Below are 23,608 nucleotides of genomic sequence, written 5' to 3' on the forward strand. Positions count from 1 at the left end.
GGCTCGTACCTATAATATTATGGAATGTAGCATTAGTTATCATATGTTATCGTTAGTTATTCAGATGAAATACCCAAACTTGTCATTTTTCAAAAATGTTACAATTTGTTTTTATATCCAATTAATTATACACCCCCAAACGACCCATTCATAAATAGTAAACTGGTTCTGGTTTTAGTAATTAGTCCAAAGCTTAATGTCTTTATGGAAGACATTTTATTTTTCTTGATTTGGGGATATCCTAAACTATCATTACTTATCATGCAAACTTGTAGCATTATACCAGAAGCTGTTGCATTACTGGAATTTCTGAGTCTATGTGTAGTTGCAATTAACCAAAAATACCAGATGAGGGCGCTCCATGCCTTTCTCTCAATTTTCCACCCTTTTTTTCAGGCAGTGTTTGTTAATCTCTGCAGCCTCTTTGAGTCACCATATGTCCTCACTTAATAAAAAGATGTCAAGCCTTTAATTTTGGACATCAGCACAGTGCTAAATGTAATTTATACTCATTATCTCCCTGATACATCTGTCATCTTCTACATTCATATGTGATGTCTGTCACACTGCCCAAAGGAATTACAGCTGACATGTCAGTGTCACTGATCATGGGGAAACAGTTACAACATGACCATCGGAGAATAAGTCACATGTTTTGTTGTTTTGGTTGCCTAGTCACACCAACAAATTTGGTTAATTTCATGCAGATCAATTTACTCAGAATAATTTTCTCCTGTGTGGTCATTTACTGCTTGTATCTCCTATTTTTTCTAAACGTCTATTAAGACACTCGGTGTTTTCCCATTGATTTGCATTATTCTGTATCTATTCTGTGAAGTGCATCCTTCATTTGACAGATAAAAGAGGTTGCACTCCTGACTGATAGAGGATATGAAGTCTGTATCTTTGCACAGAGCATAAAAGAAATGCACCCACCCCATTATAATCCACCCACTGGCCTATCTTAAGTCGCAGTGTTGCCGTGTACGTCACACGGCTAAACAGGGCTCAGCAGTGGTAATTGCTCTGTCTGCCCCGGCCTGGCTGAAAGCAGCTGCATCATCTATCCACTCAATTTACTCCTAATGTGTGTTACTGATTGAACCGGCAGTGAGGGTAGGAAAAGTGACAAGGCCGGATAGAATCACCCCCTCTGTCCCTCTGCACACAACTTTCCTCCTCCACCTCACTCTTCTTCCCTGCTTCCTTCCTGTGTCCAGCGTTGCCCATGTGAAGTCCCTCCAGCGGTTCATTAATGGGAAAGGTTAATGTCAGCGCACGCACTGCTCATACAAACAGCACTCCCTCCCTCTCTCCCAGCCCTCCCTCCTCTGCCCCTATGTCACCTTTTCCGCTCTCTTTCCCCTCTCGCCTTGCAACCAGAGAGGGGCACTGACGTGGTCGTGACTAAAGGGTCTCCCTCGGTGTCAGAGAGACTGTTATTTAGCTCCGTCTGTGAGCTGCTCCGGATCTCTCTGCTCTTCCCCAGTGGGTTGGAATAACCCCTGGTGTTCATCTCCTCTGTAGATGTCCTCATGCTCCTGAATTCACCGAGACTTATACAAGCTCTCAAGTGTTTTTATTCAACTCGAATAACAGACTTTCATGACCCCGGTGTCTTAAAACTTAACACTTGAGTCTATAACTAAATAAAATAGAAAGTTTGGAAGGGTCTCCTAGTTGAAAGTTAAGGCATAATATGGAGTGAAATTTCAATTTCCAAGAATATTCAAGTAATTGTGTTGTGCTGCTGATGCCACTGCTCAGTTATTATATTAACATCCGTAGATCCAGCATATTGGACAACAAATATAATCTATGTCAGTTTGTTGTTGAATGGGGTATTATAAGCATCTAATTTTGTGGCTGATGACTGGAACTGTCTCCGTCAATAGTTTATGTTCATTTCAATGTGTATTCTGGTAATTTTATTAACCGTGTTATGTTGTTTCGATGAGATATTAAAGGATAAAGTAAAGGATATTATTCCTGAGAATAAGTTTCCTGTGTATTGAATTCCTTGGCCAGTCATGGTATCAGTTATTGTTATTGCCTCTGTGTTTTGTTTTTTTTTTATTATACAAGCACCATCAACAACACTAGTGCTCAATTCAAAATGCCACGCTGTGTCTGTTTTTGTTAATTATTTCAGCAAGTTGTTAAATTGTTTGAAGTCATTGCCAAGTGTCAGTATCAGGGGCTAAACAATGAACCCGAAGTGTTAGACACTGCAGTTCATCAACTGGCCATTTGAGGCTGGCTCCAGAAGTCAGCCAATCCTCATAGAGCCCCATGTTATAACTTTTCAGCAAAAATCAACATGTTTACAGCCTGGAACAAAAAACAGTTTGGGTCTCTTTAACTAATTTCCCCCTTCGTGACAACTGTATGGTGGCTGAATTTTTATATAACACATTCATTAACATTCTATTGAGGCCTAATATTATGCATAATTAAGTGCGGGCCGCTTTGAATGACAGGTTTTTTGCCTATAGTACCCTTAACTTCTCAGTCAGATCCATCACTTGCTCCTCCACAGCACCAGCCTCTTGTCCAAATCAGATGCTTTTTGCTCCAAAAACGCCAAGATGGCAACAGCTAAATAAAGAACTTGAGGCTCGTCCACAAACCAAAGAGTGATGATAGCTACATGTGTTATTTTTCAGTCTATGGTCATTGCACAGTGAGGATAACGACCTGCTGCTGCGCTCCATTTACCTTGGAGGTCGGAGGTCAGAGCTGGGATTTAGTCATGTTACAGTACAAATTGGAAAACTAAGAAGCTGTTAGAAATACCATTTGATAAGAACCGAGCAGCAACTGAGGCCAAGAAATGAAGCCAATATGGAAAAGCTGTAATGTTTTAGTATGGTCACTTGAGGCTGAATCCAGAACAAAGTCACTCCCCACAGACCTCCATGTTAAAATGCCAAACCTTACAGCAGAAATAAACATGTTTACGGCCTTGTACAAAAATGGTTTTGGTCTATGACAATTGTACTGGGGTTAAAGGCTGTGAAAGACCATTAGTCAGATCCATTGTTTGCTCCTCCACAGCCCGAGCCTGTTGTCGAAATATGGTCCTTTTCACCTCCAAAAAAAACCAAGATGGAGACGGCCAAAATGTCAAACTTGAGGCAGTCCACAAACCAATGGGTGACATAATTGTAGCTATGTCCATTATTCATACATATAATTATTCATTTTGCACATACAAACAATGAGCAACGAGTCCACAGATAGATGTTGCACAGGACTGTGTGTCCGACTGTTTTAATGAGACACAAATAAGACAGAAGTGCTAATAAATAGTATATTGCTGTAGCTTGTAACCATATTGGATTTTGAGGTTGGGGTTGGAAAGGTTCATCTGACTTTCTAAGTCAGAAATCTGACTTCAGGGGCCGTTCCTGTTAAAATTTCCCACAGGGAACCTGGAAATTCTGACTTCCCATCGAAAATGGAGTGCACTAAGGATCATGGTCATGCCTGGGTGATGCAGAAGTTAGTACTTATATTAGTAGTGGGTGTTGACCTTGATTGGTATTGATCTCTGAAGTGGCTTGCAGCTTATTCCATCATGGCATTCTGCTTAAGAAAAAAAGAGAAGGAAAAACAAAGCCTGCACACAACATTATGCTCCCATAAATATTTGATTCAATTACAACCGAGGTGATGTTTCGAGCTACATGCCCTTCATCAGACATTTTTGTCTCTAGTATTATCTCTTATCTAGCACCTAGCTTTTGTGATCTGGGTGTGCTTGCTTTTGTAAACTTTTTATTTTGCTTTAGAGAGTTTTATGAATTGAAATACCTTACTTAAAGATAAACACTTCAATAAAAAGAAAATATATGTTTTTTCTTTTTTTTTTAAACAGCCGATAAAACTTTCTCAATCCTAAATTATAACCCACCCTCAGTGTGTGGTGGTGTATTTTTCTGCCTCTGTCTGGATTTTCTCCTTTTTTAAAAGTTTCTGTGCTCTGGACATTTATAGGCGTGTACTCCCACAGCGCTGAGGTTGCGGCTTTATAAAAAGGTAACCAGGTGCCAGACCATAAGCAGCAGAAATCTAAAAAGCACAGCACATAAAAAAACAAATAAAAAAACCACACTCACAAACGTAACAAGTCGAAATGCTAAATGAGAGTGAATCTGAGTTTGTTTTTACTTACAGTAACCGACAATCCTGCGTAGTGCATAAAATACCTTAAAATCAAAGTTTGGTTTGTTATTCCATGTGACAGTAGTGCTCTCCAAATGAACAAATGAAAACTGTAATTAAAAACTAACAATAATTTCACATCAGTTTTCTCAACTTGACTGAATTCATTCACCCTAAATTGATCAAATCAAAGACTTAAAAGCAACAAATTTTCCCCTTTTGATCAATAGTTTATAAAGGACCACACCTGATCACAGCTATTGTACCACCCCCATATTGGTTTACATACTCTGCTGTGTGATGGCGACTGATGTGCTACCAACCATCTGCTGTCTTTACACTAAACTTTGCCGTATCTTTCCTTCAGGGCTCACTTCTACAGTTTGTCAGACCTCGTTTAAACCTGCCACATTTTGTACTGCTAATGGATATTCAGTCCGATGTGACTCACTCACAGGCAGCCACTACACTTACTGTACTTGTTTCCTGGATTCCTGGCGCATCAGTTGCAGACACTGCAAAGTTATGTAATCCGGACAGTGGCGCTCCCAGGAAGTGTTATAGAATGGCGGCCAGATGGGGCCACTGGAAATCTCAAGTGGCAAACCAAAACCAAAAGCCATAACTGAATTTTAGGAACTCTGTTATGCTGCTAAGGTTTATAGACTGGTTGACATATCAATATGAAAGTAAGTACTGATATACTTTGGTTTCTCATTTTACAGTCAATCTTGCAAATTTTCTGATGTGCATAGACCAATACTAGTACAACTATCCTTTTTATGTGTTCTTTATCTGTACATAGCCTACATGTAGAAGGTAGATTTGTCATTTTTTAAACATAGTTTAATGACGATTCATTGTATTAATTATTCTTCCAACACATTCTCACTTCCAAGTCGTCGAATACCAGCATTTGGTCAGTGGTTTTTGGCATCAGATACCGAAGCAACCAAGGTACCCTTTAGCGGCGGTATGCAGCAGTTTATTGTGTCTTTTAGAAATACACTTCCATTTCCACAGGGTATGCATCCAGTCTGTTTTTAAAATAAACTTAGAACATAAAAAACAACATATTTTTTTAGAAAATATAGAAATTGTGTCATCTTATGAGCTGCTTCTCAGTGATTTTTAACTGTTAAGTCAGAAACTACTGTAGTTTTAATGAAGAATAACATCAAACCATGTGTTATGAAAATCTTGTTTCAGATACATCACAACCACTTTGGACCCTTTTGAACCTATAACATTCACAAGCTCTTTGAAAATGTTGGAATAGGAGAGTACAGCGTCCCAAAGGACTACAGGTAGAGCAATCTCTTTAAGAACCTCTTTTTAAATCAATACCATGTGATTAAACATAAATCAGGTTTAAAAGCATCCATCACATGCTTGGGAATCTGCATTTACGTGACAGAAAGAAATCAATTTTCAGCACGTCAGGAATGTATTTTAAATCGTGTTGAGAATAAAGTCTAGCAGTGTCAGCTGTAGGTGAAATCCAGATATGAGTCACAGGCGAATGTCTGCCAGTCTGTCTCCTGTGAAGGCATCATTCTCACTTACGCTACATGATTTTACCACTAAAGGGTTATATGTCAGTACATCATGAAATACGTTTTCCCCTAGAGTACGCAGCAGCTATAACAGGAAACATAATAGCTGGTTAGTTCACAAAAACAAATATAAAAAGATAATACCATCCTTTATGAAGTATATACACCACCATATCTGATGGAAAATGTTATCACAGTTATTTGAGCAAATTCTGAGAAAGGCACATTACATGTTTGTTTTTTTGTCCTTGAATTACACCAAACACAGCCTCTCTTTCCCGTTGTTTCAGGATGCTTGATGCTTTTTCTTGATACAACACATCACACAGCATAAGCAGGTAATCATTCTTTGCCTCTTAAGTAGCAATTCAAGTCACCTTCACACAGGCCTGAGAGAAAGTGCTCCAAAAAAATGAGCTGCAGATTGCATTTTGGATGAAATGTAACAGTGCCTTTCAAAGTTTTTTTCCTCATTGGGAATACAATTAGTGGTGTGTGTGTGTGTGTGTGTGTGTGTGTGTGTGTGTGTGTGTGTTTGTGTGAGTATTTGTGCGAAAACAAGCTTTTGTCATTTGCATTAAGCCTCATGTTTTTGGCTCCTTCTTTAGAGCTTGTTTTGTGTTGAAACGAAGTGTATTTTTTTCAAGCCTTTCATCATCATCTTATGTGTTTGTCTTGCCTGTTTTGTTGAAATGGATTCATTGGCAGCACAGAGCAAATTGCTGTCAGACCTGTCCTCATCAAACCCCTGTGCAGGAAAGTATGAAAGTTTTGCATGCTCAGAAAACTTTGATAACTTAGGTGGATTATGAGACTATAGGGCTCTGGGCACAAATATGCAAAAGACCCCACCACCTTTCCTTCACAAGGTCAAGACAATCTTTGTGGTAGTTTTACCTCTTTTGCGTTGTTGTTTTGTGTCTCTCTATAGTCATTCTGCATTTTTTTGTGGTTTTGTTTCTCTTCAAGATAATTTTGTTTCTTTTTTGCTCGTCGGAGACACATAGCCATTCACACCTGTGTCTATCATACGTGACCAGCTGACAACTTGTGTTCAGTTTTCATAACTGCTTACATCACTTACAGGTCAAAGGACCCTGTGAACCATTATTACTTCCAAATTCACAAGCATGCTCACAAGTCACATTACCAGTAGTGTCAGTACAACCAGAGATACTGCTTTCGGCAAAAATTAACACATCTCCTTCCACATGGCAAAACCATGGATGGTCAGGTAACATCATAAAATGTGCAAGTTATGAAGCATCAGACTCTTGACAGCAAAACAACCACCATGGCCTGTATTGATGACATTGTTCTTGTCAGGGATGCATCAGGATGCCTTAGTGTTTACGGTACAAAAGATCTGCGGCCAAGACCAACTCAGTAAGTGGTTCGAGTGATCAGATCAACATGCGTCTTGGTGGTTGTTTACACTTGTATTTGGCGCAATGTATATAAGACATATATCAATACCAGGTCTAAACAGTAGTCATTTTGTGCTTTATTTTGGTTGTTTTGTCTGTTTGCCTGTTTTTTGCCACATAATCGCACTCGCTCTTCTTATTATACGTGGTCACTGACAGCATTATCACCTGATGCTGTCCTTTAGCATATCATATGTATGCGACAGATTCACTCCGGCTGCGTTCTCAAGTGATGCCCCCCCTGTGCCTTGCATGTGGATGTGCCCGGTACCATCCAGTTGCATTACAGTTGGACACAGAAAGTGGCTTCTGGCGTCACGCTCAGAAAGTGGCTTTTGGCATCACACTTGTATGCTAAAGGTGCTGACAGAATGGCGCTATTTGACGAGTTTGAAGTGGGAATGGGCTGAATTGTCACACCCGTTGTTTTTTATGTAGACACTGTTTTGGCGCTGTAACTATCTCCCCTGGTGGCTTAAAGGTGAGACCACTCTGTCCCTCTTTACTACAATCATATCTTTTATAGAGAACGGCAAGGCAGATTAACAATCCTCCCACCATGAACAGGCAGTGTAAATGGATCTAATAACAAAAAAAAAACATGGATACACAGACTTAATTATATAGTACAAATACAAAACTTCTTTTCAGGTGCTACACTGGAGCATCAGCTGTCCAAATAAACAACAGGTGACTTAAAGCTTCATCATGTACACACTAGAAGGAGATATCCATAACTGTTGTAAGACTAATAATAAAAACATCTCTGTAAATTGTCTCTTTCAGGCCGTCTCTCTCTCCCTCTGCGAGCTAGCCCTTTAAAGACTCTTGACTACACAAGAGCTGATGCTCATGCCGGCAGCAGTTACCATGGTAACAAATGAATGAAGTGTATTTGTTACCGCTGTTGCATTGAAAGCTGCCAGAAACAGATAAATAAAACCAAACAGAGGAGGGAAAGTTTTGATTCTGTCTTTCACAATTGAGCGCCATGCGACAGCCTTGAAACCACGTGACCCAGATTCACTGCATTCGGAGAGAAAATGAATCCCAACAGGCACATTCATGTGTCAAGTTTATTCACAGACTGATACTATTATTGCTTGCTGCCGCTGCCAACATGATTTTACATCACAGCTTGTTATATTTGCTGCTGTTTTTCAGTTACAGTTTCATGTTCTACAAGCTGATTAATGAGCTCTCTCTCTCTGGTCATTTACAACAATGAATTATTCCAGAGCATTAGATCGACCTCTCTGCCATATATGGTCGCTGCTTCCTGGCAGTGCCTGGCTAGACTGGTGACAGTGGCTGGGAATAAATAGTAACTGAAAAAAGACTGACTGCTGTATAAATATTTAAACAAGCAAAAGGGCAGATGGGTCCTTAGAATTAATTACCCGGCTCATTGTAAATATGAACATAAGGGACGACTTACAATGAGTCGAAGCACCATGTTGGAGTCTATGCAGTATTAATGACCAGCAGCAAAAGAGCCTTACCTCTTAAAGTGGAATATGTTCACAAGGCTACAGATACATGGTATTACTGTTGTTATAAGGAAGAATTTTAATTGATACCTGACAGCACTTCTAGCAAAGTAAGAGTTCATCAGCTCTACACAATGATAGATGACAAGTTTGTGATCATGGGTTACTTCATATATCAGTAGTGTTGCAGAACATTTCTAAAACTGATACAGTTTATGGGTATTAGACTCCACCCAATAGATAATCACTTATTGTAGATCTATCTGTACCAGTGTCTGTGTTGACTGATAACTGGCTTTGGTGCAGACTGAAATATTTCTCATAGCTAACATCTTTTGACAGTTACATTTATGCCTCAGAAATTGTGAAAGTGGTGTACTCTTGTGAAGATTATCTTGCTGAACAAAACATGTAAGTTTAATAAACATTTGTTTGAGCTTATTTTCTGCAATAACCCAAAAGCCAATGGAAAAATTCCATTGGCTTTTTATGGAGGTAACCAGGGCAATTTTAACCTCTCCACCTTCCCTACACCACTCTATTTGTCAGATATGAACAGATAAATAGATGTATAATAGATGTCTGTGCTCAGTGCGTGTCTCCTCACATACTGCTGTAGTTTTTTTCCCCCCATCAAAATCAATTTGTCTGAAATACCATATCATTAAATCCATTTGGGGCTCTTTTTGCACTCTTGAACACAGAATCCAATTCCAGTTTCTGAAGTGGTCATTTAGCCAGATTTTCAAAAATCGAGAATGTCTAAACCTCAAAGTCCTCAGTAAAGCATCATGCACCAGTCCAAAAATCACTCTGCTAAAAACATTTTCAGTTCATTGTTGAACTTGCTGGAAGTCACAGATAATTGCCACTTTTGATGTTTTTATTTTTTATTTTTTATGTAACTGCAGTGGTGGAGGTGGCAGAGCAAGATGAGCTGTTCAACATTGGAAAATTGGAGTGGGTAGAAGAGCTCTTAGTCTGAGGATAAAGAAAGAAAAACTAATTTCTGCAAAGAATGGACGATTACGGGAAGGAATAAAACAGTGATGATAACAAGTCAAACAAACATGGACTGAACATGTGACAAAAGCACAAAGAAACCAGTATATTTCCAGTGTGTGTGTCTCTTTCGACAGTACATGCGCCTCCCACACATCACACACTCTTCACTACACTCACACCTTCCACACTTGTGCCCACGCATACACACATACTACTTCATGCAGTTAGGTTATAAAATAGCGCGTACACACACACACACACACACACACACACACACACACACACACACACACACACACACACAGAGTCACTCACAGCTACCTACCTCATGCCCCTGTGGCTCAGCTGGCATCACTCATGCTCTGTGAGCTGTTACAAAACAAAAGGTCTTCATCCCTCCATCTCCAAACATTACTCACTGCTCTCACACAGAGGATGCTGCGTGTACATGTAGTGGGCTGCTCTATTCAATATTTCTGGCAATAGGAAGGACATGTGGGCCATTTTTGTTTCCTGGGCAATACGTAATCTGAGCAGGAGAAAGCCACCTACTGAGAACACATGGAGTATTACATTGACGGTGAATACAACCATTGTGAAACCGTCTTCTATAAACTCTCCCTTATCCTTTGGCTGAAAGTCATTTGAGCCACGTTGAAAGCCAGGCTGGCTCTTTATATAACTTTTTATTATATATGTAGCCTTGTGTGTTCTGTGTTTGGTCACGGGGGGAAACACATTTTCTTGTGCATGACATGCTATGATTGGTACCTGACAGTTCATAAGCTCATATTTTAGACCACCCTCCTAAAAAAACAGCAGTATAGGTAGTCTAAGCAAGTGACCTATTACAACATTTGACTTCCTGTGTTTCTTGTGCTGCTGCCTTTCATGACCAGGACACACTTATTCCTGGTTAAAGGTACGTACAAGTACAGGTGGGATTAATAATTTACAAAAAGGTAGCGATCAGGTGCCAGATCTTAAGCAGCTCGCATCTAAGAGGAAGCTGCAAAATTCAGGGAGTAAAAACGTGTGTATTGCAGGTTGTAACGCCATTCTGGGTTTTACTTCATTTCACTAGACTGTTTACAAACAGTCTGCATTGCAAATCTCTAAATTAAGACTTTTTTTTAAAGACCTATATTTATTTCTGTAAATGTTGGTTATTGTTAGGCAGTGACCTCTAGTGGCAAAGAAGGAAATCAGATGACAAAGTATAAAGAGCAACACATCCTGCGTTCACATGCTCCTCCAATGGTCCTGTTTTCCAAGTTGGGAAGTGGCTGCCCTGTATTTAGCGTGCTCATGAGCTCTTAAGTCGTAATGTGGAAAAACATAGACATGACAAAGATGTGTTATATTTTATTGCTTTGAGAGTTAAGCAGTCCAGTAAAGATTCATGTTCTGTTTAAGCGAATGGTAACAAATGACATGATTTTTTGCTGCACTAGTAGTCTACATCCCCTGAAACTATTTCTTTATCTATGCTATACTAATGCTAATGAACAACTTTTCTATCTAATCTAGGACACTGTAGACATCAGCTTACAGTTATAGCCTCATTACACATTATAAATGAAATGTGAACAAAAAATAAAATGCAATATTTGTATCAATGTAACATTTATTAAAATCAACTAAACATTTACTGTCACCCTCCATGTTTCTGCATATATGATACCAACTCTGCAACTGGAGTTTCCAAATTTTCACAGACTTTGCAAGCCATTCATGGGAATATTTCCAGCTGGACACAATATTTCTGATTATTCATTAATCATAATTTCTGGCACCGCATGAATGCAGAGAAAGTCCGTGTAGGGATGACATTGGGTCGGATGGTTGGGTCAAACAAACACAGGATGCAGAAGACTGCTGTTTGTGTCTCGAGTGAAACCAGAAGTCAAGTCAAATTATGTCACGTGTAAACATAAGTTATGTAACAAATGCACTTATTGTAACACCAATCATGATTTTTTTCTAAACCTAGGAAGTTTTGGTGCCTAAATCTAATCAAACTGCGACTGTTTCACAATGTTTACCATATGTCGCAACCAATTGCACATGTTTGTCACTAGTGCACTGCTACACGCAAAATTGGTCGGCAGTAAGAAGGGTTCATAAATAACAACTACTTGGTTGGTCAGGAAAAGCTCATGGATGATGTAACAAAACACCCGGCTTTGAGTGGCACAAACGTGACTTGAAATGCACCAGTGTGTCGCTAACAGACATCCGACTGTAAGTGGCACAGTTGATGCAGTTGCATTATTATATCATTATTATATCGTTATTCTAAGTTTAAAAATCTGTTTTGACATTTATGAATGAGAAACTTAATATTCATACTCGTGAGGAGGGTGAATGTGAATGAGCGCTGACTGTTTCCACCAGGCCCTAATTGAGAGTAGAGAAGCTCCATTACTTTGTGAGCGTGTGTGTGTGCCTGATTGAAATGTGTGAAAGACAAAGGGCACACTCCATAATGAGATGACACTTGTCACGACCCCCCTGCATAACACACACACACACACACACACACACACATACACATCTCTGTCCCACGTTTGTCAGTTTGTCTTTTGTAGATCCGTGGGCTTGTTTCTTATCTGCTAACAAGCTGTCAGATGGTTGACATGTTGTCTTTGTCCCTGACTGCTGGGTTTAATGATTAAAAATAAATTATATGTCAGGATGACACTTCTTTCTGGAGTGCGTGGAGACATTTTAGTTGCAGGAGGAGTGAAAATCATAACAAAAATAAATCAATAGGTTTTGTTGTTTTTTGTTCTGTCCCCTTTTCCTTTGGTTTTTTGCAGTGTTGCGAGAAAGAGGAGGAGGACACGGAGGAGCTTTCCTCTGGGGAGGATGATGTCATTCACCCTCAGGTAAGTGCGGTGCTATACGAGGCTGAGCCCTGGAGAGTAATGAGAGGATACAGGCAGAGGAAGAGCTCGACACGGCAGAGTTCAGTGTGTGGCTGAAAGTAAACAATGCTGGTAAATTGTTAACACAACCATTTATTAAATCTGGAACTCTGTGCCTAACTCTGGCTTTGTTGTTATTATATTCATTATTATTGCATGAGGTAGACTCTCACAACAGTAAATATAGAAAAAAGATGCCTCTGTGCATTCACGCCCATTTAACCTTTGATGACATTGGCTTGACTTCTTTCAAAAACATGGGAAATGGTGATGAGCAACTAAACAAGAAATGACCCAAAAATAGCAAGAAATTTGTAAAATGTTATGAGAAAATGACCTGAGATTAAGCAAAAAAACAAAAGAGAGAGAAAGTACAAAAAACAAATTAAAAAAAACAAGAAAATGAAGAGAATTCTATTAATTCATTTATTTGTTTGTTTGTTTATTTACCAAAGACAAATGCATAAAACATGGCTTCACATATACATAAAACAAAGTGGATGCTATATATTTAATTAAGAGAATTCTATTAATTCATTTATTTGTTTGTTTGTTTATTTAACAAAGACAAATGCATAAAACATTGCTTCATATATATATAATACAAAGTAGATGCGATGTATGCAGGTTTTTAGCCAGGGCTAATTTGTAACCCATGTCCCTTGTTAGGCTTTCAGGATTTAAAAACATTAAACATTTATGGCCAAGTTGATTTTTTTTCCCTGAGTTAATTATGTTTTTTTCCTGTGTTTTTGAAAGAAATCAAACCAATTTTGAAGTTTCAGAGGCTTTAATACTTGTAAAAAGGAATCTGCAACGCAATGCAGCACAAGAAAACTGAGGTCCACCCAGGTTATGAAGGGTTAACTATAGGCTAGTTATTGCAGTCTGGAAGTGTGATTAACAAAATTATTTCTTTTTTTTAGCTTTCTTTGAGCAGTTATCAAAGTACCACTTACATCAGTCAGAATATCTTATATATATCATGTAAAACAGCAGTGCTGAGAGAATATTCGGGAGCAATTCACAGGGAGGAAATGCATTAAATATTAACACAACATCAAGAGTGACTGTTACGCTGCATGACCTATTTTTTTTCCAAATCCTGTCTAGACCTGCTATTGGTGCCAAACATTTTTAGGGACAAACGCAGCAAATTAAGTCTCACTCCAAGTGTTGTGCGTCTCCTCTGCTCTTGTGTTGCTCTGTGATTCATCTTTCACTCAGCTGTCACATACACAGCAAACACACATATCCATGCCCTGACTCTCCCCTCACTTCCATCTCTCTACCCCTCTGTATGTTTCCGTCCTCAGATCGAGCACATATCGTCTCAGAGAGGAGCTCCTACAGGGAAATGGCTTTTTCTCCCCATGTGATGAGGCACTCCACCACAGCAGGGTTGTGTGCTACAGGAGCAGGCTTCATTATAGCCTGGTAATGATGATTTGTTCCAGGTAATGATGAAGTGTTCTTCCCCTTTTTGTTTTTTTTTATGCTTCTCCCCTTGCATTTTCCTGTTTAATTTGATGTGCTACACCAGACACTACGAAGAGCACATAATGTGTTTGTGCTAGATTGGCCACTTGTCCGCATGACATACTGCATTTAAAAAACACTAACCAAGTCATTGTTGCTCCTAATAAACTTAACCAAACCTTAACTGCTGTACTGTCAACTTATAAAAATAATTTAATTTTCAATATTGATTTGTAACAGTTACCTAAAGACAAATGACACACTGTGAATAGATCCATTACAGACATATTTCTCAAAGTACCCACATTTCCCGAAGGTAACAAAATTGGGGAAGGCCCTAAGCCTTCTTTATTATGCTTTCACTCACAATCCCGTGCTCCTCTCACTGGATGCCATGCCCCCGATGCCAGATCAGGGCCAAAACCAATTTGAGGGTTAATGGAAACCCTCCAGGTCAAAGTGACTGTGGAGCCAGGAAGAGAATAGGGTTTGGATGTGGGAAGCCAGTGAGTGATAATGATTTTGAAGTCCCACCAGCTGATCATGGTGGCTTTGTGCTGTGTGGTGGGAGCTTGGCTTGAATCTCAGTGACTAAAGGTCACAAGGTTTTGTCTCTTTGAATACATAACTACACGTTCATTTGTTCTGAAACTGACTTGCAAGACACTGTAACTGTACTGCACCAGTGACAAGCTACTGTATAAACCAGTATTGCTGTTTGTCAGGTAACACAAATGTGTAACAATACTGTTGAAAAATGTTGTTATGGATGTTCTGCTGTAATTGCCAGCTCATTAGCTTTCATAGCGTTAAATTCAAGAGGAAGTTTCCTGGAAAGAACAATGCAATTTTGTAAATTGAGCATTAAATTGAAATAACTGTCACGTTTAAACCCAAGTAAATATTATATGTATGTATTATTTATGTATCATTAACCAATTTTTCATTTGTATATTGAATTGTATGCTTGCTGGAGACAAGACACATTTTCTGCATGTTGAGCGGGCCTGCTGTGTGCTGAATAAAAAACCCTCTGTCCTCACCAGCAATTATTTTAAATCAACTAATTAAAAGTATACTAGTTAAATACAACTCAGTCTTTACTTCATCTGTAATTAGTTAGAAATTACATCTTTCCAGGAAAGTTCCCTGGAAATTATTTGGAATTAATCAGTAAATTATAGACCACCAAAAGAAACAATTAAGTAGAATATCTATGCATGTGTGGTATTGAATATTAAAATAACTTGAGAAAACTAACATTTCAAACACTTTTTTAATGTACTCAGTATTTTGTTTTCCCACAGTATGACCTGGTTCAACATGAAAGACGCTGTTCAGGGTGATGCTGTAGTTGTGTCAGCAGCGATGGCCCGAAGAGGGATTTGCAGGCGGACTAACAGAAGGTGCTAGCAGCACTCAATATGTCATTGTCTCTTGTTTGGCTAATTGCAGCATGGTGCCTGTGTCAGCCCTCTAGCAAGCCAACACACACACACACACACACACACACACACACACAGATCCAGATATTCACACATATTCATGGCTGAATGCAGAATCGAGATGCATGATGAAAGTTTTTATAACCTTTAGTTTTTAGATTCAGCACAATAATGTCACAGTTCTGTTTGAGGTTTAGATGTAATCATATATAAAAATGCTTCACTGAGTACAGCAGCATCTTCCAGTAAGTCTTTCTCTACTGTAATAGCTTTGACATTCTTATGAAACAACTTTTTTCATCTACCCACTCTCATTGCCGTGACTTCTTGGTGAGTCAAACAAGGTGATAAAGGGCTGCAGCGCAAAATCCCCTTTGGAGCTGTTTATAATCAAGCCTCCTCAATCACAGACTCCGTCAGCGCGTGGCTGTCACAGGAAGTTGGAAGTTAAAGAGAATAATCTTTTCTTATTTCCCGTTATTACATGTTTTTCTGACTGCACGACTTCTCTTGAAGTCAGACCTGTCTTTGGTGTCACAGGGGAAATTATGTCCATTTATTTATTAGTCTATCTTGTTTTTATCATGTTAGTCTTTGAATTGGAACATTTATTTTTCCATAGTGGAGCTTAATGAGCTGCCTGGAACTGCGACTGTGTCCACACAGGACCCAATTAAATTAAACATGAGGACCATCATTCTTCTCTGCCTTTACTTCTGTGTTTTGTGTTCTTCCTCCGGAGCAGGAGCTCACAGAGAGGGGAACGGTCTGATTCATTTTCTATTGCCAATTAATTGTAGGTTAAGAATGTCAGACTGGAGTCTGGTGTATTTGTGCGAGGAAATTAGATTACTTCCTTTTCCAATTTGAAGTGAGGACACATATATTGTTTTAATATAATTTGGGGACTGTACATAAATTATTAAAGGGGAAGGGAGGTCAGAAGAGGAGCTGGGTTTTTTTTTTACTGAGAAAAAGTTTTTTTCTACAAGAACAGAGAAAGGTCTTCTTTATCTTTAACACCTCGACTTATGTGTGAAAATCTCACTGTTCCTTTGAAGGATTCATTTTTTTAAAAAGAGGAATGAAGTGGTCATAAATGATGAATTTAGTGTGCGCGTGGTGGGTCACGGAGGCATGCTTTTGCGTGTTTCAGGGAATTTTTTTCCCCATCATGTTAAAAAATATCTATTTATAAAAAATAAACAAGAAGTTTAACAAAGTTGAATGTGTCATACAAAGTTGACATACTGTATATCATAATCCATGGTTAACCTTTTAATAATTCAATTCAATATCACAAATCACGATGTGCCACAGATGGCTTTGAAGCATACGACATCCTCACAGTGTCCGTCACAGTGGATAAGGAAGAACTGCTCCCCAAAAAAACCCTTCAACAGAGGAAACAAATGGCAGAAATCTCAGGAAGAGCAAATGAGGCCACATTTAGATGAGAACGGCCCTTCTAAAAAAAAAAGTATTTTCTTTGCTTTAAAAAAAAAAAGAAAATCTGTATTCATATGATAACATAATGAAAACCATCCCCACAGCATCCGTGCGCTGCCAGTTTACACAGTGACAGAAGAGGCAATGTAAAAAAATTACACTCTTGAGCCTGGTTTCAAAAGTTTACATTTTCAAGCCCCCAAAATGCTGTTGTCGTGAACGAAAGGTCAAACTGCAACAAAAGTCTACATGTTTGATGATAGATTCTATTTTCCATTTGTGCTTTAGATTTACAGCAGTTAACTTTTATATACATAATGTATTGTCACATTTGATGAAACTGTCACTCAAGGACACAGAATAATCCATGAAAAAAATCATAAAACCCATCAAAAAATTGTAGCACTTCTAAAGGCCCTACTGCAGAGATGAGGAGTCTCTGATTTAGCATTCATGTCAATCACTGCTGAAGAACTGATTTACTCTGGATCAGGACTCTGGTACTGCATTGCCTGTTGCTTATTGAAGTTTGTGACCTGGCCGCCGTGTCGTGATCTGGCCGTCAGGTTAAACGGGAGCACCAAGCTCTCTCCACCAGCCGGAACAACTTTCTCATTTTACAGTGAAACAGCACACTTAAATATGTTTCTGGACACATTTGAGGCCAGAAATAAACAACACGGTAACAAAGTCTTTATTCATATTTAATGGCCGCTGCCTAGTTTGACAGTTTGTTTTTGTTTGTTTTTGCTAACTGCACCGTGGTTTGATCTTAGCAGATACCATTAGAAGGGACTTGCTTTTCTTCAAAGATTATCTGTACTACTGTCTGGATGTTGTGACAGCTTCAGCAAATATGACACAATGTTATTTTCATAAAAGTTACAAACTGCAGCTTAAAATTATTGTGAAAAATACATGAACAGTACAGTTTGAATTAAATAACACCACCTTTAAGTCTTTGTGCTCTCCATTTGTTTTAGTTATTAATGTTGAAATGAGTTGCACTTATGTCTTTCCAAGTCAGTGTCAAAAAAGTGGTAAAAAAAAAATTAAAAAGTACATTTATCTAAATACTGTACATAAGTACAATTGAGGTACTTGTATTTTACTTGAGTGTTTTCATTTATTGTGCAGACTAATAATATTATTATGGATTAAGCCACATTGCAGTATAAAGGGTAATATAAATTGTATCCACATTTGCAACATTAAAATGATATACACATGAATGCATCAATAATTATCATCCAATAATAAAGCCATTTTTTTGTTATGGGCTATTCTGCATACTGAGTGCTTTACTTTGGTAATTTTTGGCACTAATGCTTGCATATTTTAGTGAAGTGGGCAAATATTTTGAATGTAGGACTTTATACATGTGGTATTACTGCTTTTACTTCTTAAGTTAGAGACTATTCCACCGCTGTCTCCGAGTTTCAACAAAAAAGGATCATTATAAGCTTCACTTTAGGTTTTATCTCATGTATTAGACTGTATTAGCGTGAGATAGGCGTTCATAGATAAACTGGTAACTGAGTGTGCAGCTGCTGATGAAAGATTCCAGAACTTCCATTCTGGAACCAAAGAAGCAGAATGATGTCACACTGGAAGGTTACATATGCTTCAGACTTATCAGTTTTGGTCATTTCAACCTTGGTTTTTGGCGCGATAACTTGTAGACAACTTTGAACATTTTGGTCAAACTTCAGTCATTTTACACGGAAATTCATCTTGACACATCACAAACTACTAACAACATTCACTGACACTGAGTGACCTTTGAAAGTCTGGTAAGTTGAGTTAGTTTTACAAATACTTGTTCCAGCAGTGAAAAATCACAAATTTCTTCTTAAAGTGAACATCTGGTTGCAATGTTGATATAAAGAAACACATTTTGATAAATGTACTTAATTCCACCTGGTTCACAGATAATGTAGTTGATACTGACAGTTTAGTTTTAGATGAAATTAGTTGAATCCAATCTATCACCAGTCATTTTTTCATGCCATAAATTACTGTAAAAGTACCTTTTTTTATTTGGTCTGTTCGATAATCGGTAATATACTTTGCATTACAGTAACATACATGAAAATATAGAGCTTTCTTTGTGTAGTTATTGAAAAGCTGGGATACATTAATACAGCAAAATAGCTAGTTTTTTTTTAATGTATTTTTAAGATTTTTTCTTAATTTAAGGATGAGTTTACTCAGCTAACAGTACGGGTCCATGTTTTAAATTAATGTTTACAATGAATATAGATATTTATTGAAGAAGTTGGTATTTATTTGGTTTCAGTTCTTTGCTATAAGCATTTGTTCAGGCTGCTTACAAGGCAAAAGAGGATTTTGTATATCTAAATTTTTTCTTTACTGTTCTCTCAGGTTTAAGAATCGACATCAGATTTCTGTCTGTCATCATGATGGACAACCAGGACTTTGAGGTCATCGAAGGAAGCCTGATTTCTTCCACCACCTCAGACTACGAGGTCCAGGACCTCCTTGGATCTGGCACCTATGGAGAGGTTGCCAAGTGCAGAAAGGTAGCCACTGGTGAAATGGTGGCTTTAAAAATCCTTAAAAGCACAAGTGGCATTGAGGATGCAAAGAAAGAGGTGACACATCATGTTCATCACAATTTTCCTTGGATGTTAAGTAAAAACCGAATTTCATTCACACCAAGTCTCCATCTGACATCTCATATTTTCTCAGGCGGCCACCCTTGAATGGATGAAAGATCTCAACTCAGACAAGTTCAACATCATCACACTGAACGACTCCTTCACCTTTAAGGGACGTTATTGTCTTGAGTTTGAGAAACTGGACATCAATCTGTATCAATTCACAGAGATAAGGCCTCTTGAGTTGAACGAGATCCGCCCCATAGTGCAACAGGTATGTTTGTGTAACACAAATTAAACTAGTGTGAAACTACGGACCTTGAAATTTCCACCAAAATACATGTTTCTTCTTTAATTGCAAATGTTGTTGAGCTATAGAAACAGAGGAACCCCAAAATAACAAACACTAAATACATTTACAACTTTAGTTCTGTGAAATTAAAGTTATTTTTTTACTGATTTCAGTTGGCCAGTGCTCTGGACTTTCTGAAGACCGTAGGAGTCATACATGCAGATCTAAAGCCAGAGAATATTATGATGGTGGACCATGTACGGCAGCCATTAAAAGTCAAAGTCATCGACTTTGGCATAGCATGTCAAGACCCCGAGGGAAAAACAGGGGTGATTCTTCAGAGCCTGTGGTACAGGTATGTAACTGAGAGCACACAAATGAAATCCTGCACACTGGCAAGTTTTTAGTCAGGCAACCAAAACGTCATATATTTATGAACTAGACAATTAATAGTAGACATTTAGCAGAAGTTCACTTAGTATAGCCTTAAAATCTAATGTGATTGTGTTTCTTATGTTTAGAGCTCCAGAGCTCCTGCTGGGATGTCCTTTCAACGAGGCCATCGACGTGTGGTCTCTGGCCTGCATCGCTGTCGAAATGTTAAGAGGCATTCCATTGTTCCCAGGCTGCAATGAATATGATATGGTAAATATTACACTTAAAACACAGCAAAAATGTCAACGCCAGCCGATGTCTTCGACTTATTTTTGTAAAAATCCTACTTTGGGTGACAATAGCAAGAATTTTTCCAGAATAAAATTCAAAATACTTTATTGATCCCGCGGGCGAGTGGGAAATGATGCTATAGACATAGAGAAATTATAAGAAAATAAAAATAGAATAAGAAATAAAAAAGTGCATTCTGCTGCAATATATAACACAATATATTCATAAGCTATATAAAAAAAAAGAGAAAAATCTCTCTCTATATATATAAATACAAGAAGAGATATGAATAGGAAATATAAATATCATAAATATGTATAAATATGTACATTGTGTTATTATACAATATTCAACATAATATATACATATAAAAAATATAGGAACAATATAAGAAAATATAAAAACATAAGAGAATGTTGCATAAGAAAAAGAAATATCAGACCTATTTGCAAATATATGCATCACTGTACAATATACAATATATAACCTATACATATAGATTTTAAGATAAAGGGAAAATATAAAAATATCCAAAGAGAATATGTTGTATGGAAAATAGAAGTATAAGACCAAACAAGAACAAATTCACAAAATATAACACTCTATGTATAGATAAATGTGAAAATCTAAGAAAAATATAAGAAAAAAATATAAATAGAGAGAAAACTATACAAACACTTGCATCGTACTACAAGTGTGCAAAATCAAAATGCAAGAGTGGAAGAGGTAAAAATGAAAAATGATAAATGAAATAGTATTGCACAGTTGAAATATTACGGCACACAAATGTAGAGGACTTCAACTCAGTATTGCATATTGTGCAGTTTTTGCAGTTGGAACTGTTAAGTATTGCACAAAGCATCAACTGCAACAGGCTGCATGAAAACACTGAATGCATACTTAATCCATACAGTGATGGTAAAAATGTACACATTCGTCTGATCATCAGAGATCTTTAACCCAACATTGTGTTGTGCCAACAGATTAAGCATATCTCTTTTACCATTGCTGAGCCACCAGCCTTCCTGCTGCACACTGGACTTTACACACAACTGTTCTTTCATCTAGAACACACAGGACTGTGGAGATTTAAGGTACACCATCATTTGTCCATCATCTAGCTGTATTTATGGCCATCTAAATTTTTGCATCTTTGCTTTTCACGGCATTTGGAACAAATGTACTAAACTCAAACATTCCTTCCCTTTAGTCTCCACTTGAAGTGGGTTGCTTTAACTGCAATCCCCGCACAATTTTAAGTCTGGATTCTCTTAAGCAGGTAGGACATCTCCTCTTAAAATCATGTTTTCATAAACTTTAACAACACAAGTTAAGATTTTCTTACCAATATGTTTTATTCTGTTCCCCACAAGACATTTGAAAACCTACCAGATGAAGATGCCGACGCATACCAGTGCGACAGGGCGAACTTTGTCGAATTGTTAAAGAAGATGCTGACGGTGGACGCTTTTGACAGAATCACGCCTAGTGAGATCCTCCAGCATCCTTTTATCACAATGAGCCACCTTATTGGTGAATTCGACAGCAGCCCTTAGTAAGTCTGTGCTTTGATACTGTGTGTACATGTACTGATAATTCTGATATAGATACATAAAACTGAATCAGTTAGTTTTTGTCTTATAGTGTGACATCTTCTATGGAGATGATGACAATACGTGAGATTCAGAGCTCTGATGACGGCGAGGAGGCGACCTACAACAGCCCGGCCTTCTACTCTGAGGAGAGTAACTTTGCTTGGCTGAGCGACGTGGAGCAACCCTGCCTGCACAGCACCGTCGCCGAGGAAAACAGTCCGGCACAGAAGAGGAAAAGGGGTGATTCTGATGATTCTGAGTGCGGCAACAAGTATGTGTTTCATTAAATTCCTTGAATTAGTTATTTTTATCATTTAGAGGAAGAGTGTGAAGGTACATTTAGGATGATTTTGAAGTACTAGTCCTTTATTTTCTTTTCATTCTGTGTTATAGTTTTACCCCACTACATTTTTAGAGTGAAACATTTTTACTTCACTACATTTGAACACTTTTTTTTTGCAAAAAAACACAAAATCATGAGGATTTTATGAAATATGATATTTTGTTATCAAGTACAGCTGCAACGATTAGTTGATTAATCATTAAGTCTTTTTTCTGTGTTTTGTTTGTTTGTTTTATAATTTTGAGGGTTTTTTTTTTTTTTTTTTTTTTACATGTTTTTTCTCTTTGTAATAATTTTTTGGGTGTAATTTTTCTTCCTTTTTTAAGCGTAATCTAGTCTCTTTTTTTGTCTCTTTTTTGCTTGGACCTTACTGTTATTTCAAGAGTGGAAAATTTAAGACAAATAAAGATTACTAAAGTGAGAGTGTAAAAAAAGTATTTTAGGATTTTAAATTAGAACCAGACTGGGACAAGAGAAAGGTTATTTCTCAGGAGCACTATTTAAGAAGTATCATAAAATGACCAAAATCTCAACTGATGTTTTATTTAGCTCATAAACAGGCTTAACAAAGACAGGATCTTATTTTGAATTTTCCGTTCCTCTGGGACAATCCTATTTAGAGATACCAAATATACTAAACAGTTTTTTCTTATCGACACAGAAGCCCAAACACCACCAAGAGGCAGAGGAGTGAACGCCTGGACACAGCACAGAAAGTTGTGCTAACAAGCCCACTGCTGCTCAAAAGAAAGAGAGATAAAGCAGCTTCATGCTCAGCCTCTTACGGCAACCCCCCACCAAAATGCTCAGACATCACCAAGAGACGGAGGACTGACTGCATGTACACAGCAGAAACGGCTGGGCAAATAAGTCCACTACTGCTCAAAAGGAAGAGTGACGAAGCAGAGCCCGCTCAACCTCTGATAGCCACTTACCGCTGAAAAAGAGGCGCATAAACCTCTGCAAAGAGCTGACGGACAGCGTCAATAGTAAGCTCACCTGTGGCAAACACACACACACACACACACATACACACACACACATACACTTGGGATCTGTTTATTTCAAATCACTTTAGGTCTTTTCTCCAGTACAATACAATTTTATAATGGCTTAATCTAAGTATTCTGGTCTCCATGAGAA

General features: G+C 38.0%; 1 protein-coding gene across 1 annotated transcript; it reads left to right on the forward strand.

Moving 5' to 3' along the window:
• Positions 1-19,368: 19,368 nt before the first annotated feature.
• Positions 19,369-23,406, forward strand: LOC121941320 (homeodomain-interacting protein kinase 1-like). Its single transcript, XM_042484097.1, has 7 exons — positions 19,369-19,563; positions 19,661-19,843; positions 20,035-20,216; positions 20,383-20,506; positions 21,901-22,082; positions 22,172-22,393; positions 23,127-23,406. Exons 1-7 carry the CDS (start codon positions 19,369-19,371, stop codon positions 23,404-23,406), a joined length of 1,368 nt encoding a protein of 455 aa, XP_042340031.1.
• The last annotated feature ends 202 nt before the right edge of the window (positions 23,407-23,608 follow it).

The sequence above is a fragment of the Plectropomus leopardus genome, chromosome 3 (assembly GCF_008729295.1).
Source record: "Plectropomus leopardus isolate mb chromosome 3, YSFRI_Pleo_2.0, whole genome shotgun sequence".
Taxonomy (NCBI): Eukaryota; Metazoa; Chordata; class Actinopteri; order Perciformes; family Serranidae; genus Plectropomus; species Plectropomus leopardus.